The sequence below is a fragment of the Erythranthe guttata genome, chromosome 1, assembly GCF_056151865.1.
Source record: "Erythranthe guttata isolate IM_541 chromosome 1, IM_541, whole genome shotgun sequence".
Taxonomy (NCBI): Eukaryota; Viridiplantae; Streptophyta; class Magnoliopsida; order Lamiales; family Phrymaceae; genus Erythranthe; species Erythranthe guttata.
Window position 1 is genome coordinate 3,449,684 of NC_142533.1, and position 11,845 is coordinate 3,461,528.

At 43.6% G+C, this 11,845-nt stretch overlaps 1 protein-coding gene across 1 annotated transcript; it reads right to left on the bottom strand.

Moving 5' to 3' along the window:
• Positions 1-8,900: 8,900 nt before the first annotated feature.
• On the bottom strand, positions 8,901-11,845 carry LOC148772604 (uncharacterized). Its single transcript, XM_088820551.1, has 3 exons — positions 11,333-11,845; positions 10,043-11,212; positions 8,901-9,977 (listed from the first exon to the last, which is right to left on the bottom strand). The coding sequence occupies exons 1-3, from the start codon at positions 11,843-11,845 to the stop codon at positions 8,901-8,903; spliced, it is 2,760 nt and encodes a 919-aa protein (XP_088676677.1).

Here is an 11,845-nt window from a genome sequence, read left to right on the forward strand (position 1 = left end):
AAGGATTAAGTTGCGAAGAGCTGAAAAGTTCAGTGAAAAGTGATCTAATTGAAGTTTATTTCAAACTCATTTATTCACAAAACTAGGCTTACTGAAAATTAACCAAAACATAAAATTGAAGATGGAAGGAGAAAAGTGTTCACCTAGAATCGGATATCAAATCGCGATTGAGAAAATTCAGTGTAAGGTGAAGTCGGACGGATACAAATTTGACAATCAAATCGCGATTAAACTCGAATTTGAAAAACAATTAAGACGAGAAACTTAAAGCCTAATTAGCATTGTAAACATCAATCTGATGGCGGAGGCGGTCCGGTGGTGGTAACGATGGCAGTGGCGTTGATGGTGATGGCGACGGAGCCGGTGGCGGTGGCGGTGGCGTAGCATGATCGAAGAAAAGCCCTAGCATTTCTAAACAACGGGAGAGAGAAACGTATTAAGAAAAAAATGAGAGAGGCTTTTTTATTAATTTAAATAGTGTTCAAATTTAAATAGTTAATTAAATTAGATTTTCTATCCTGACGGTTTTTATGAGTCATAGTTGCTTTAAAAAAACGTCAGCAACATTCTCTTATACGATGGTTTTTTAGTGTCAAAATTAATTAAAAAAGCATCATAAACCTTTTTTTATACGACGGTTAATTATCAAACAGTTGGGGGTAAAAAAAGTGTCGTATAAAGCCTAAATTGTTGTAGTGTGCATATGTTTAATTTACACCGAATCAATCTTTATTATTCATAAGTACGTAAACACACACACAAACATTGGTATGTGTAGACTAATGATATACATGATATACCCTTCACCGAACGTAGTATAGAAATTAGTGGGATAGAGGATTTGGGTTAGTAGGGGTTATCTTGCCATGCATATAAGTAAATTAAAGATCTGATTTGTTCTTTGGATGTATAATTGGCAACTTAATTTCATTCAATTTGCTTGAAATTTTTAGTGCATACAGAAAGTTAAATTATGCAAGCATTAATCTCACACATCCAAGTAGAATTGTAGGAGGATAAATGAGTTGAGTCGGTTCATTGGACCTGATGAGTAATGAGTTGGCTCGACAAAAGGCCGAGCTCATTATTATTATTATTACTAGCTAGCATTTCCCCCGTGCGATGCACAAGATATTATTTAAATAGTGAAAAAATAATAATCAATTTAATACATAATAAGAAAACATAGTACACTAATATAGTAAAATTTAATAATGTAGTAATTTTATATAACATTAGTTTTTTATAATTTTACATATTAAGATTTATAATCAAAATAAATAGACTAAGATTTAACAAATCGAATTTCTAGCTTTATTTCTTAATAATTGTTGAAAATTATAGTTAAAAAATTAGTACATAAAAAATATTAAAAATAAATAATTACATAATTAGCAATAAGGTAGGATTCTTCACGGGATAGTTTTAATTTTAATAATTGTTAAAAATTATAGCTAGAAATTAGTAGAGAAAAAAAATTAAAAATAAATAATTACAAAAATACGATTACAATTTTTTAGGTTTTATCTAGCGTTTATTTCTTTTATGTATACTAGTAATTGTACCCGTGCGATGCACGGGACAACAAATTGCATTGTTTTGATGTTGTAAGAATATAAATAAATGTTTGATGCATCGTGATGATGTAAGAAATAGATCACCTAGTGTGTTGAAGCTGGGAGAGCAAAGTAGGTCACGTGCTCACGAGCTAGATAGTCCTGAGAACTTTAATTTACTCTAGGATCCTGCGAACAGAAAACACGTAATCTAAGCCGGGGGTTGATCCGGCGGAAACCCCTCCGACGCTCAAGTCAGACGAGAAGATAGTTGGTAATTGTGGAGAGAATTCGAATAGAAGAATTGATTGAATAATAATAACGTACCTTTATTAAATGAATTTAAGTTGTATTTATACTTTATTGATTGAGCCGAGATCAATTTATCGGGCCCAACTTTCTTTAGGTGTGACTGGGCCTTCGTATAAATAGCTACTGAGTTGGGCCTGTGGCCCAGTAAATATGGGTCTATTGGGCTGGGCCAATAGGCATATCATTAAGCCCCCCACTCTCGAGTCGATGTGGGAGTGAATTGGGGTGAAGTGCCATATCGTGTCGAGAGTAGAATTTTATTTCGTTTTTCGTGCTTGTGTCGTCGACGGAGGGATAATAATAATAATTTATTATTATTACTGTGTGGGCCGGAGTCGTGAGCGGATTTATATTTAAAGTGCACAAATATAAAAATTTGTTTAGTAGTAGATAAGTCCTTGTGAAATCAGTAGAGGAGAGTATCAAGAACCACGCCGAATAAAGATGGGTGAGTAATCAAATTTATTCTTTATATATCTCTCTCTTTTATTTTGCTCCATATACTTCGTTGTAGAAAAGAATTTATTCGCTGGCTGAGAAGATCTGTAGATAAAATAAGTATATGTCCCAAGTGGGGAAGCGAAACAGTTGAAAATTATCCTGCGAAAGTCGATTGTAGAGACCGAGATGACGTTTGGAACCATAGGGAAGGTAATTGGGTCGAGTTCCGGTAAAAAAGTTGCACCGGAGAAAGAAACATCGCGTTCCGATTGCACGCGGTTAGGGATATCTGGAGAAATTTCTGCGGAACCAGTAGATGAAGCCGCGCGGCTCGAGGATGTGAGAGGAGCCGCGCGGCTCGCGGCTCCGCGCGAAGTGGAGCCGCGCAATCCGTGTCTGAGGTTGAAGCCGGGCCGGAGCCCGGAGTGGAAAAGTGTGTGAGGAGAGAGAAGAGAGAGAGAAGGGGGTAGGTGGAGATGGTGGGGTTGGGGTGGGTGGTGCTGGGGCTGGTAAGAGTAGGGGGAGGGAGGAGAGAGAGAGAGAGAAGGAGAGGGTAGGTAGGGCTGGTAGGGGTAGGGGTAGGGAGGAGAGAGAGAGAGGAGGAAAAGGGTAGGGGGTAGGGTGGGGCGCGTCGCGCGGGGGGGGTACCCGCGCGACGCGCGGGGGGGGGGGGGGGGGGGGGGGGGGGGGGGGGGTCTGGCGCGCGTGGACGCGCGTCCGCCGCGCGTGGGGGCGCATGGAGGGGTCGTTTTCGGCCGTTTTCGAGGCGCGTCAACCTGTTTCTTCTCCGGGTGATTTTTTGGCATCAAATCTTGGTATTCCTAATATTGGTGATGATGTTGGTACTAGTAGGAGACGTCTTCGGTCTCAATTTGTGGATTTTGGGAGTGATAGTGAAGAATCGCTTAAGTCGAGTTCTTCTAATGAGTCCGAGGGATCCGATGGATCCGAGAGTGATGTAATTCCGGATGGAGATGTGGAAGATGGTGATGACATTCCAGGCGAAGATGTCATTATAGACAAAAATAGAGGGAAGAAAATAAAACCACTTAATTTGAGTTTGGTGGATTATGATACTTCGTTAACCGAATCTCAATTCGGTATTCTTCGTAAGCTAGTTGGGGCTCCGAGGAATATTGAGATGCTCTTGCCTAAAAAAGGTGAACGATTGTATGCACCCCTTGTAGGGTTCCACACCCAATACGTCGCATATTTGACATGTTCTTCGCAGATTGTGCCTGACTCAACTCTTTTGAAGATATGCGAGGAATTTCGGGTAGGATATAGTCAATTAACTCCGAACTTTATTCTCACGTTCGAAGCGTTTCGACGAAGAATGAGCGAAGTAGGATTACCGATCAGTGTTGAGATGTTCAAGGCATTGTTTACCCTACATCGTTCAAGTGATTTACCCTTCTTCTGCACACATCCTCGGGTTCCTTTCAGATTTTTGAAGGGGATTAAATTGAAGTGAGAAAAATGGAGTACTTTATTTTTTTATGTAAGGGCTCTGACGGCCGATGTTCCCCTTGTTTGGAATCCGGTATGCGAATCTTTTAAGATAATGAAGAATATGAAGAAACGTATTGAGGAGTCGAGGTTGTGTGCTTTGGAGTTCGATCCGACTTGTATTATTCCAAAGGGTCAGGCGTCTACTTCGTTGCGTGTAGTCTATGCGTTTTATGCCTCTGAGCCTTATTTTGTCTTGTCTCTACTCTTCTATTTTATCTCTTTGTGAGTAATTTTTTTTTTTTTTTTTTTTGATAGATGGGTGTATTGATTTCGCGGCTCTTCGGAAGAAGGCTACTGGAGGTGTGAAAAAGCAAGCGAAGAGGGATCCTTTGAAGCAAGCGAAATCAAGTAGTAGCAAATCGCGCGAAGTGGCCTGCGTGGAGGCCTCACATGTGAGTGGAGATGATCGTAATCATAGTGTTGAGGGGGATGAGCTGGATCGAGTGGTTAATAATGGGAAGGATGAGTTGGTTGAGATCGAGTATGTGCCTGCACCGAAACGGCCTCGAGTGGATCCTGAGGTTTCTCATGTGCCTCAGGGGGTGCAGGCAAATGCTTGTTCACGTACGGGGTGAACCGAGAGGGGAAGGATTCTTTTTGGGATACGACCGATCATACTATCGCGCTGAGGAAGACCGATGGTTTCGTTGGGGAGTACGATCGAAGTCGGATGTCGGGTAAAGGTCGTGCTCATATGCTTTCGTTGGCTGGAGGAGACATGTGTAGGGTAAATATTTGTTTTAAGTTAATATGTTTTCGTTTTAGATTATAAATCTCGATAATCTAATATTATCTATCTGAATTTTGATATAGCTTATAGCTACGTGGAGGTATCTAGTGGAGCAGGAGGAGCAAGTCGAAAAGACCCATGATGAGGAGCGTGCTGGTTGGGAGGCAAGGGAGAAAGAGCTAAAGGCTCAACTGGAGGCTGCGGAAACCAAACTAGAGGTGGCCGAGACTCTGCTCATTCAGAGGACCGATGAATTGGAGATTAGTAGGAGCGAGACCGAGGCGAGTAAAATTGAACTGATGAAACTAGATCGGTGCTATGACGAGCTGAAGGAGAAGTATGATGCCGAGAAGTTTACGGGGAAAAGGTTTTTGGCTTCTTCGGCTGGAGCAGCTTATAAGGAATCGGTTATGTTAGAAGGGGAACATCGCTTTCAGAAGAGTGATATCTGTCGAGCTATGATCGAAGATCGTGCAATAGCTGGGGTTTATGCTCCTTTGGTTAGGACGTGTCGTCAGTACTTACGCAAGGTTGATGGAATTGACGAGAAGATTATTCGAGGTATGGAGGAGGACATTCCTGATGATGGGGAGGATATTGATGTCGAGTGTACTGAAATTGCCTCGGATGCGGAAGCAGATGACCGAACTACCGAAGCTACTTTGCTCGTAAAGTGTAGTTTGGTGTGATGTTATTTTGATTTTCCTTAGAAAAAGACTTGGTTTTTTTTTTTTTTTTTATTTTTTTTTTTTTTTATTAAGTGGGTATGTCCACTGGTATTTTTGCATGCTTCATGACTTGGTATTTGTTTGCACCTTGAGACGTTGATTTTGCTATCAAAGTTATTGTTTCTTCTTATTCATTGATTTCGCACTAATGTTTTGCATATAGCATTGTTCGAGATATTCTTGATGAGGGGATCAGTCTCTCAAGATTTTTTTATATTTTTTTGGGATCATGCCCTTTATTTTGGACCTCGTAGGTCGGAGTATTGTTTAGTCCATGGCCACGTTTTAAATATGAGGACCCTGTAAATCAACATAGAAAGATTCAGATAATCCAGCTGGCCAGGCTATGTGGATTATCTTAATTTCTCTAAGTGTTTGTAGGGTTGGGATGATATGAACCCGTTGTAACGGTTAAGTAATATATGAACAATAACTTTGAGAGTAAAGTAGAAACTTGATTTAATCATTAATAGGGAATGCGAAATGTCATAAGCCTCCGTGAGGCGAAGGGAAATAAATTGTAAAAACTGATAAATCGAAATATCGAAAAGTAATCTATGTAACTATAAGAGTTTTATTCTTCTTCCACGTCTTCCTTGTGCTCATCCGTACTTGGTGTATGGGTAGTATGTCTACTGTCTTTGGTGTCTCTATGCCTGAAAAGTACTGAGGTAAAAAGAAAAAATCAAATACTTGTATTGAAGATTTAATTGTTTCATAAGTTGGAGTGATGCGTATTTGGGATATGGGGACTATCTCTGTTTCTCGCATTCCGAGATATGAGATCAACTCATGAGTTGTGGTGAATTGCTGCGCGACCCTGCCTGTCAAAGAAGATAGCATAATTGTTTAGTATAGAGATCCACTAATGTGTTTGTGATATGACTTAGTAAAAAGTGGTGTTACCCTTTGTGAGGTAGTACGGAGTATCTTCTCTCTTTGGGCGAGTGGTGGGTGGTCGGCACCCTTTCGTAATTGAATCTCAATCTGTACGAAAATGATGAGACGCGTTATGGAATGCTGGTGTAGATAATATCAATAGCCCCCCAGTTTGGGAGGGATGTTTACACACCTCGTTATGGAGCCCATTCTTGGGCTTTTAGAGACATTCTTGCAAGAAGAGAGACGTGGAAGGTTGTGAAGCCTGCAAGGGTTGCTGTTTCTAAGCGACTTTCATACGAGGAAAATGTAGATGCAAACATAAACAAATTTTATTTAAGGTGGATGTATACCTCAAGCGTAGAACCTTTTGAGATTTCCTATATTCCAGGTTCTGGGTATAGGGCGTCCGTCGAGGTTCTCGAGATGATATGCTCCATTGTTGACCACTTGTGTGATTTTATATGGTCCTTCCCACTTCGGGTCGAGTTTACCGATTGGGCGTGAGGCTTCGGCTTTGCGGAGAACTAAATCTCCTACTTGGAAAGAGCGAGGGCGGACTTTGGAGTTATAAACTTTCGCCATGCGACTCTTGTACATTTGATGTCTGATGGATGCAATCTCTCTTAGTTCGTCGACGAGATCGAGGTTAGCTCTCATTGCTTCTTCATTTGCCTCTGGTGAATAATTGATGACTCTCCAAGAGGGTTCGCCAATCTCGACGGGTGCTACAGCCTCTGTTCCAAAAGCTAGGTTAAATGGAGATTCTCCTGTTGCTGTTCGTGGGGTTGTTCGATATGCCCACAGAGCATTGGGTAATTCTTCAACCCACTTTCCCTTGGCACTTCCAAGCCTTGTCTTGAGATGTTGAAGTATCGTGCGATTGGTTACTTCAGTTTGACCATTTGCTTGGGGGTTTGCAACCGAAGTGAAGAATTGCTTAATAGATAAGCCAAGACACCAACTCTTGACTTTGTCTCCACAAAATTGTGTTCCATTGTCCGAAATAATGGAACGGGGGATGCCGAAGCGGCACACGATGTTCTTCCAAAGGAATTGGATGACATCTTCTTCGCGAATGCGAGCTAAAGGTTCCGCTTCTACCCACTTGGTGAAGTAATCTACAGCTACAATGAGGAACTTGCGCCCTCCTGTTGCTGGTGGAAAAGGACCGACCAAGTCAACTCCCCATTGAGCGAAAGGTATGGGACTGTCAATCGGTTGCATCGGTGCTGCTGGGAGATGAAGGATGTTAGCGTGTTCTTGGCAAGGCTTGCATCTCTGCACTAGTCTTTTCGCATCTTCATGCATGGTGGGCCAATAGTAACCTTGTCTCAATATTTTGAGAGCTAAGTTTCTTCCACTTAAATGATTACCACAAATGCCTTCATGTACTTCCCGAAGCACATAGTCTGCTGCTGATGGGTTAAGGCATTTAAGATAGGGGAAGGAGAACCCTCGCTTGTAGAGATCTTCACCTATCATTAGAAAACGAGCCGCCCTTACCTTTATTTTCTTCGCTTGGGCGATGTCAGTCGGAAGTTCCCCGCTTTTGAGATAGTTTGCGATGGGGGTGATCCAACACGGTTCGCTCTCTTCAGCGCAATTCACTCCGTCGGTGGAGGCTATTTCTGGTTGGGAAGCCGTGAGGAGGGTGATTTTCCGGCTTCCAATGCTTGCCATGGAACTTCCAAGTCTAGCCAACTTGTCTGCATCACTATTGTTGGCTCGTGGTACTTGTTTTATCTCATAGCTGTCCAATTTTGAGAGGAGGGTATGCGCAAGAGCGAGGTACTTTGCCATGGATTCTTCCTTGGCTTCGTAGGTCCCAAGGACTTGGTTGACTACTAACTGGGAATCGCTGTGTATTATGAGTTTGCGAGCTCCCGCTGCTAAAGCGAGGCGGATACCAGCGACCAAAGCTTCATATTCGGCTTCGTTATTGGAGGCTTTGAAATCAAACCGTTGAGCATACTCTAATTCATCGCCATCTGGGCTTGTTAATACAATACCCGCGCCTCCTCCTGTAGCGGTGGATGATCCATCGACATTGATGGTCCAAGTGGGTATGGAGGTGCTCTCCTCCGATGTAGTCATCTCTACTACAAAGTCTGCCAGGATTTGAGCTTTGATGGCTAGGCGTGGTCTGAATTCAACCCCATATTCACTTAGCTCTATAGCCCATTTAGCTAATCGTCCGGAAGTTTCGGGACTTCTCAATATTTGTTTAAGGGGATAGTTGGTGAGAACTATCACTTGGTGCGATTGGAAGTACGGACAGTAACTTTCTGGTTGCATTGATGAGCGCGAGAGCAAGTTTCTCCATATTGGTGTAACGGTGCTCTGGGCCTTGGAGAGCTCGGCTTATGTAATATATTGGTTGGTGACCCTTTTCACCATCCCGAATGAGCACTGCGCTAATGGCATCAGCAGAAATAGCCAAATAGAGGAAGAGAGTATCTCCTGGTTGGGGCTTCGTTAGTAGAGGTGGGGAAGTGATATATGCTTTCAATTCTGTGAAAGCTCTTTGGCTGTCCTCATTCCACTCAATTTTTTTCCCACCTCTTAGTACCTTGAAGAAAGGAAGGCCCTTATCAGCTGATCGAGATATAAATCGGTTTAGGGCTGCCAAGCAACCGTTAAGTTGTTGGACCTTCTTTATCGATGTGGGAGGGGCCATGGAGGTGATAGCTTCAATCTTTGCTGGGTTGGCTTCAATTCCCCGTTGTGATATCATATACCCTAAGAATTTTCCGCCTCGAACTCCAAAAGAAATTTTAGGGGATTGAGCTTCATCTTGTATTTACGTAAGATGGAGAAGCATTGACTTAAATCGGTTAGGTGATCCGCGACTTTAATACTCTTGACAAGCATGTCATCAATGTACACTTCCATGTTCTTACCAATCAAGTCCGCGAACATCGTGTTCACCAGGCGTTGGTAAGTAGCTCCTGCATTCTTGAGACCGAACGGCATAACTCGATAGCAGTAGATGCCTTGGTCAGTAACGAAACTAGCTCTCTCTTGATCTTTTGGGGCGAGCAATATTTGGTTGTATCCTTGATATGCATCAAGGAAGCTGAGAAGTTCGCACCCTGAGGTTGAGTCTATGAGTTGGTCGATCCTTGGTAAGGGAAATGGATCCTTCGGGCATGCCTTGTTGAGGTCGGTGAAGTCTACACATAGCCTCCACTTGCCTCCGGGTTTAGGTACTAATACCACATTGGATAACCACTCGGGATACTGAACCGATCTAATGTGGCCTGCATCTAAGAGTTTTGCCACTTCCTTTTTGATATGTTTGTTGCGCTCAGGACCGAAAGTCCTTTTACGTTGCTTGACCGGTTTCAATCTTTTGTCAACGTTTAGTCGATGCAATGCTACTTTCGGAGGAATTCCCGTTAGATCTTGAGCTTTCCAAGCAAATACGTCTTCATTGTGCCTAAGGAAGTTAACTAGCTGATTCTCCACTTCTTGATCTAGATCAGAGCCAATGCGGAGAAGCTTAGAATTATCTCCGGGTATGAGTTCTACTGATTTGAGCTCTTCAACCGCGGCTAGCTTGGCGGTGTCGTCGGGTACGCTGATTAGGATTTCTTTATCAGCTTCGATGACTGCGTTGACCCATTTTCGCTTATCTTGTCTCGGGGTGTCGTCTCCTTTCCCTAAAGGAATAGGTCTCTTAGATGGCTCACGTAGAGCTCTTGCATAACATTCTCGAGCGAGACGCCTATCTCCAAGTACCTCTCCCATTCCATAAGGAGTGGGGAATTTCCACTTTTGGTGGTAGGTACAGACTTGAATGTATGGATCGCGGGCCTTCCCACGATGATGTTATAAGGGGATGGTTTGTCGACGATAAGGAATTTTATCATTTTCGTTACTCGACAAGGATCTTCCCCTAAGGAGATGGGTAACTCTACTTCCCCCATGGATAAAACACCTTCTCCCGTGAATCCTTTCAGTGGTGTAGTGATGGGACTGAACCGTGCGTTATCTATGCCTAGCTGCTTGAATGTGTGGAGATACATAATGTCGGCTGAGCTCCCACCGTCCACTAATATCTTTTTAACTATGAAGTTGGCCACCGTTGCTGTTATCACTAACGCATCGACATGATCTTCATCTGGACCTTCAAGGTCCGAGGAGTTGAAGACTATGCCATGATCAGGTCTTCGTATTTGATAGACGGATGCGGATGGAGAAGCATGTTCTTGATTCATACGTGCTGATCGAGCGAGGGCGCGTCTCGCATTTTGTGAGTCACCACCTGCCGGTCCTCCGGAGATAAAAGAGATGATTCCTCGGGTGGGTTGGTTATCATTGTTATCTGGGTCGCGCCGATGACCCCCCTCCTCTCGTCGTTGCTGTTGATCTCTATTGTTATCTCGGCGTGGAAGATCATCGCGGCGCTTATTTCGAGGCTTATCAATGTATTCGCTCAAGTGGCCTTGCTTGATCAACCTCTCAATCGCCAATTTGAGTTGCGCACATTCCTCGGTAGTATGCCCTTTATCTTTGTGGAATCGACAATAGCGATCCGATTTTTCTCGTTTCGCATTGGGTTGCATTGGGCGTGGAGGCTCTGCCAGACCTTTTTGTTCAATCACATGAAGTATTTCAGTGAGGCGAGTATTGAGTGGAGTGAATCGATTATAAGTTGAAGATGATTGGCCTTGAGGCGGGGGTGGAGGGCGTCGATCATCTCGTCTCCTAATATCCGGGCAGTCATCTTCTCTCTTCCTCTTGGGAGGAGCATTGGCAGAAGCTTCCTCTATGCGTATGTATTTTTCAGCTCGATTTAACAGCTCATCTAAGTTGCCAGGAGGTCTTCCTGCGATAGATTCTTTGAACCTACCCGACTTCAGGTTTTGCTGCATAATCCCTGAGAGCATATCTTGTCCTACACTGGGAACTTCATGAACAGCCTCCACGAAACGCCTGATGTAGTTGCGGAGTGTTTCATTGTCTCTCTGTACGATAGAGAAGAGATGTGCTGGAGTTTTAGCATATTGCTTATTGATGGCAAATTGGTTGGTGAAGCGCAATGATAACTGAGCGAAAGTGTCAATTGATCATGTGGGCAGAGCATTGAACCAATTCATGGCTCTCTTGGAGAGAGTGGTGCGGAACATCTTGCACATTGCTGCATCTGTTGGGCCATATAAATCTGCCATAGCGTGGAACTTCTCTATGTGTTCCTGCGGGTAAGTAGTTCCTTCGAACTGAGGTAAGCCTGATACTTTCACTCCTTGAGCTAATACCTCGTTGAGGATGTTCAGGGTGAAAGGACTGCGCCTTGTTGGGACTGGCGCTCTTCCGTCAATTGGGTTGTTCAATCTGGGGAACTGGTTTTGGCGAGATACTCTACTAATTATCTCGTCTTCCCATTCATTAAAGATATGAGCTCTTCGTAGAGATGCATCACCCCGTTGGAGTGAATGGTGGCGTTGTTGTCTGGGTTGTGGCTCCCTGTGATTGGTAGATAGCTGCATCCGGGATCTTGGATCTGAGGTGGATGAGGATACACTTATCCGATCGTCATTGTTCTGGGCCGGTTGCTGTACCCTAGGTGGCATTGCGGGTGGAGCATTAGCTGGGATCACGGGGGGAGCGTTTGCTGCCATCGTGGCAATGTATTGCGCCACCGCATCAGTGGCGGCGCGAGTGGAAGCTTCTGTTATCAT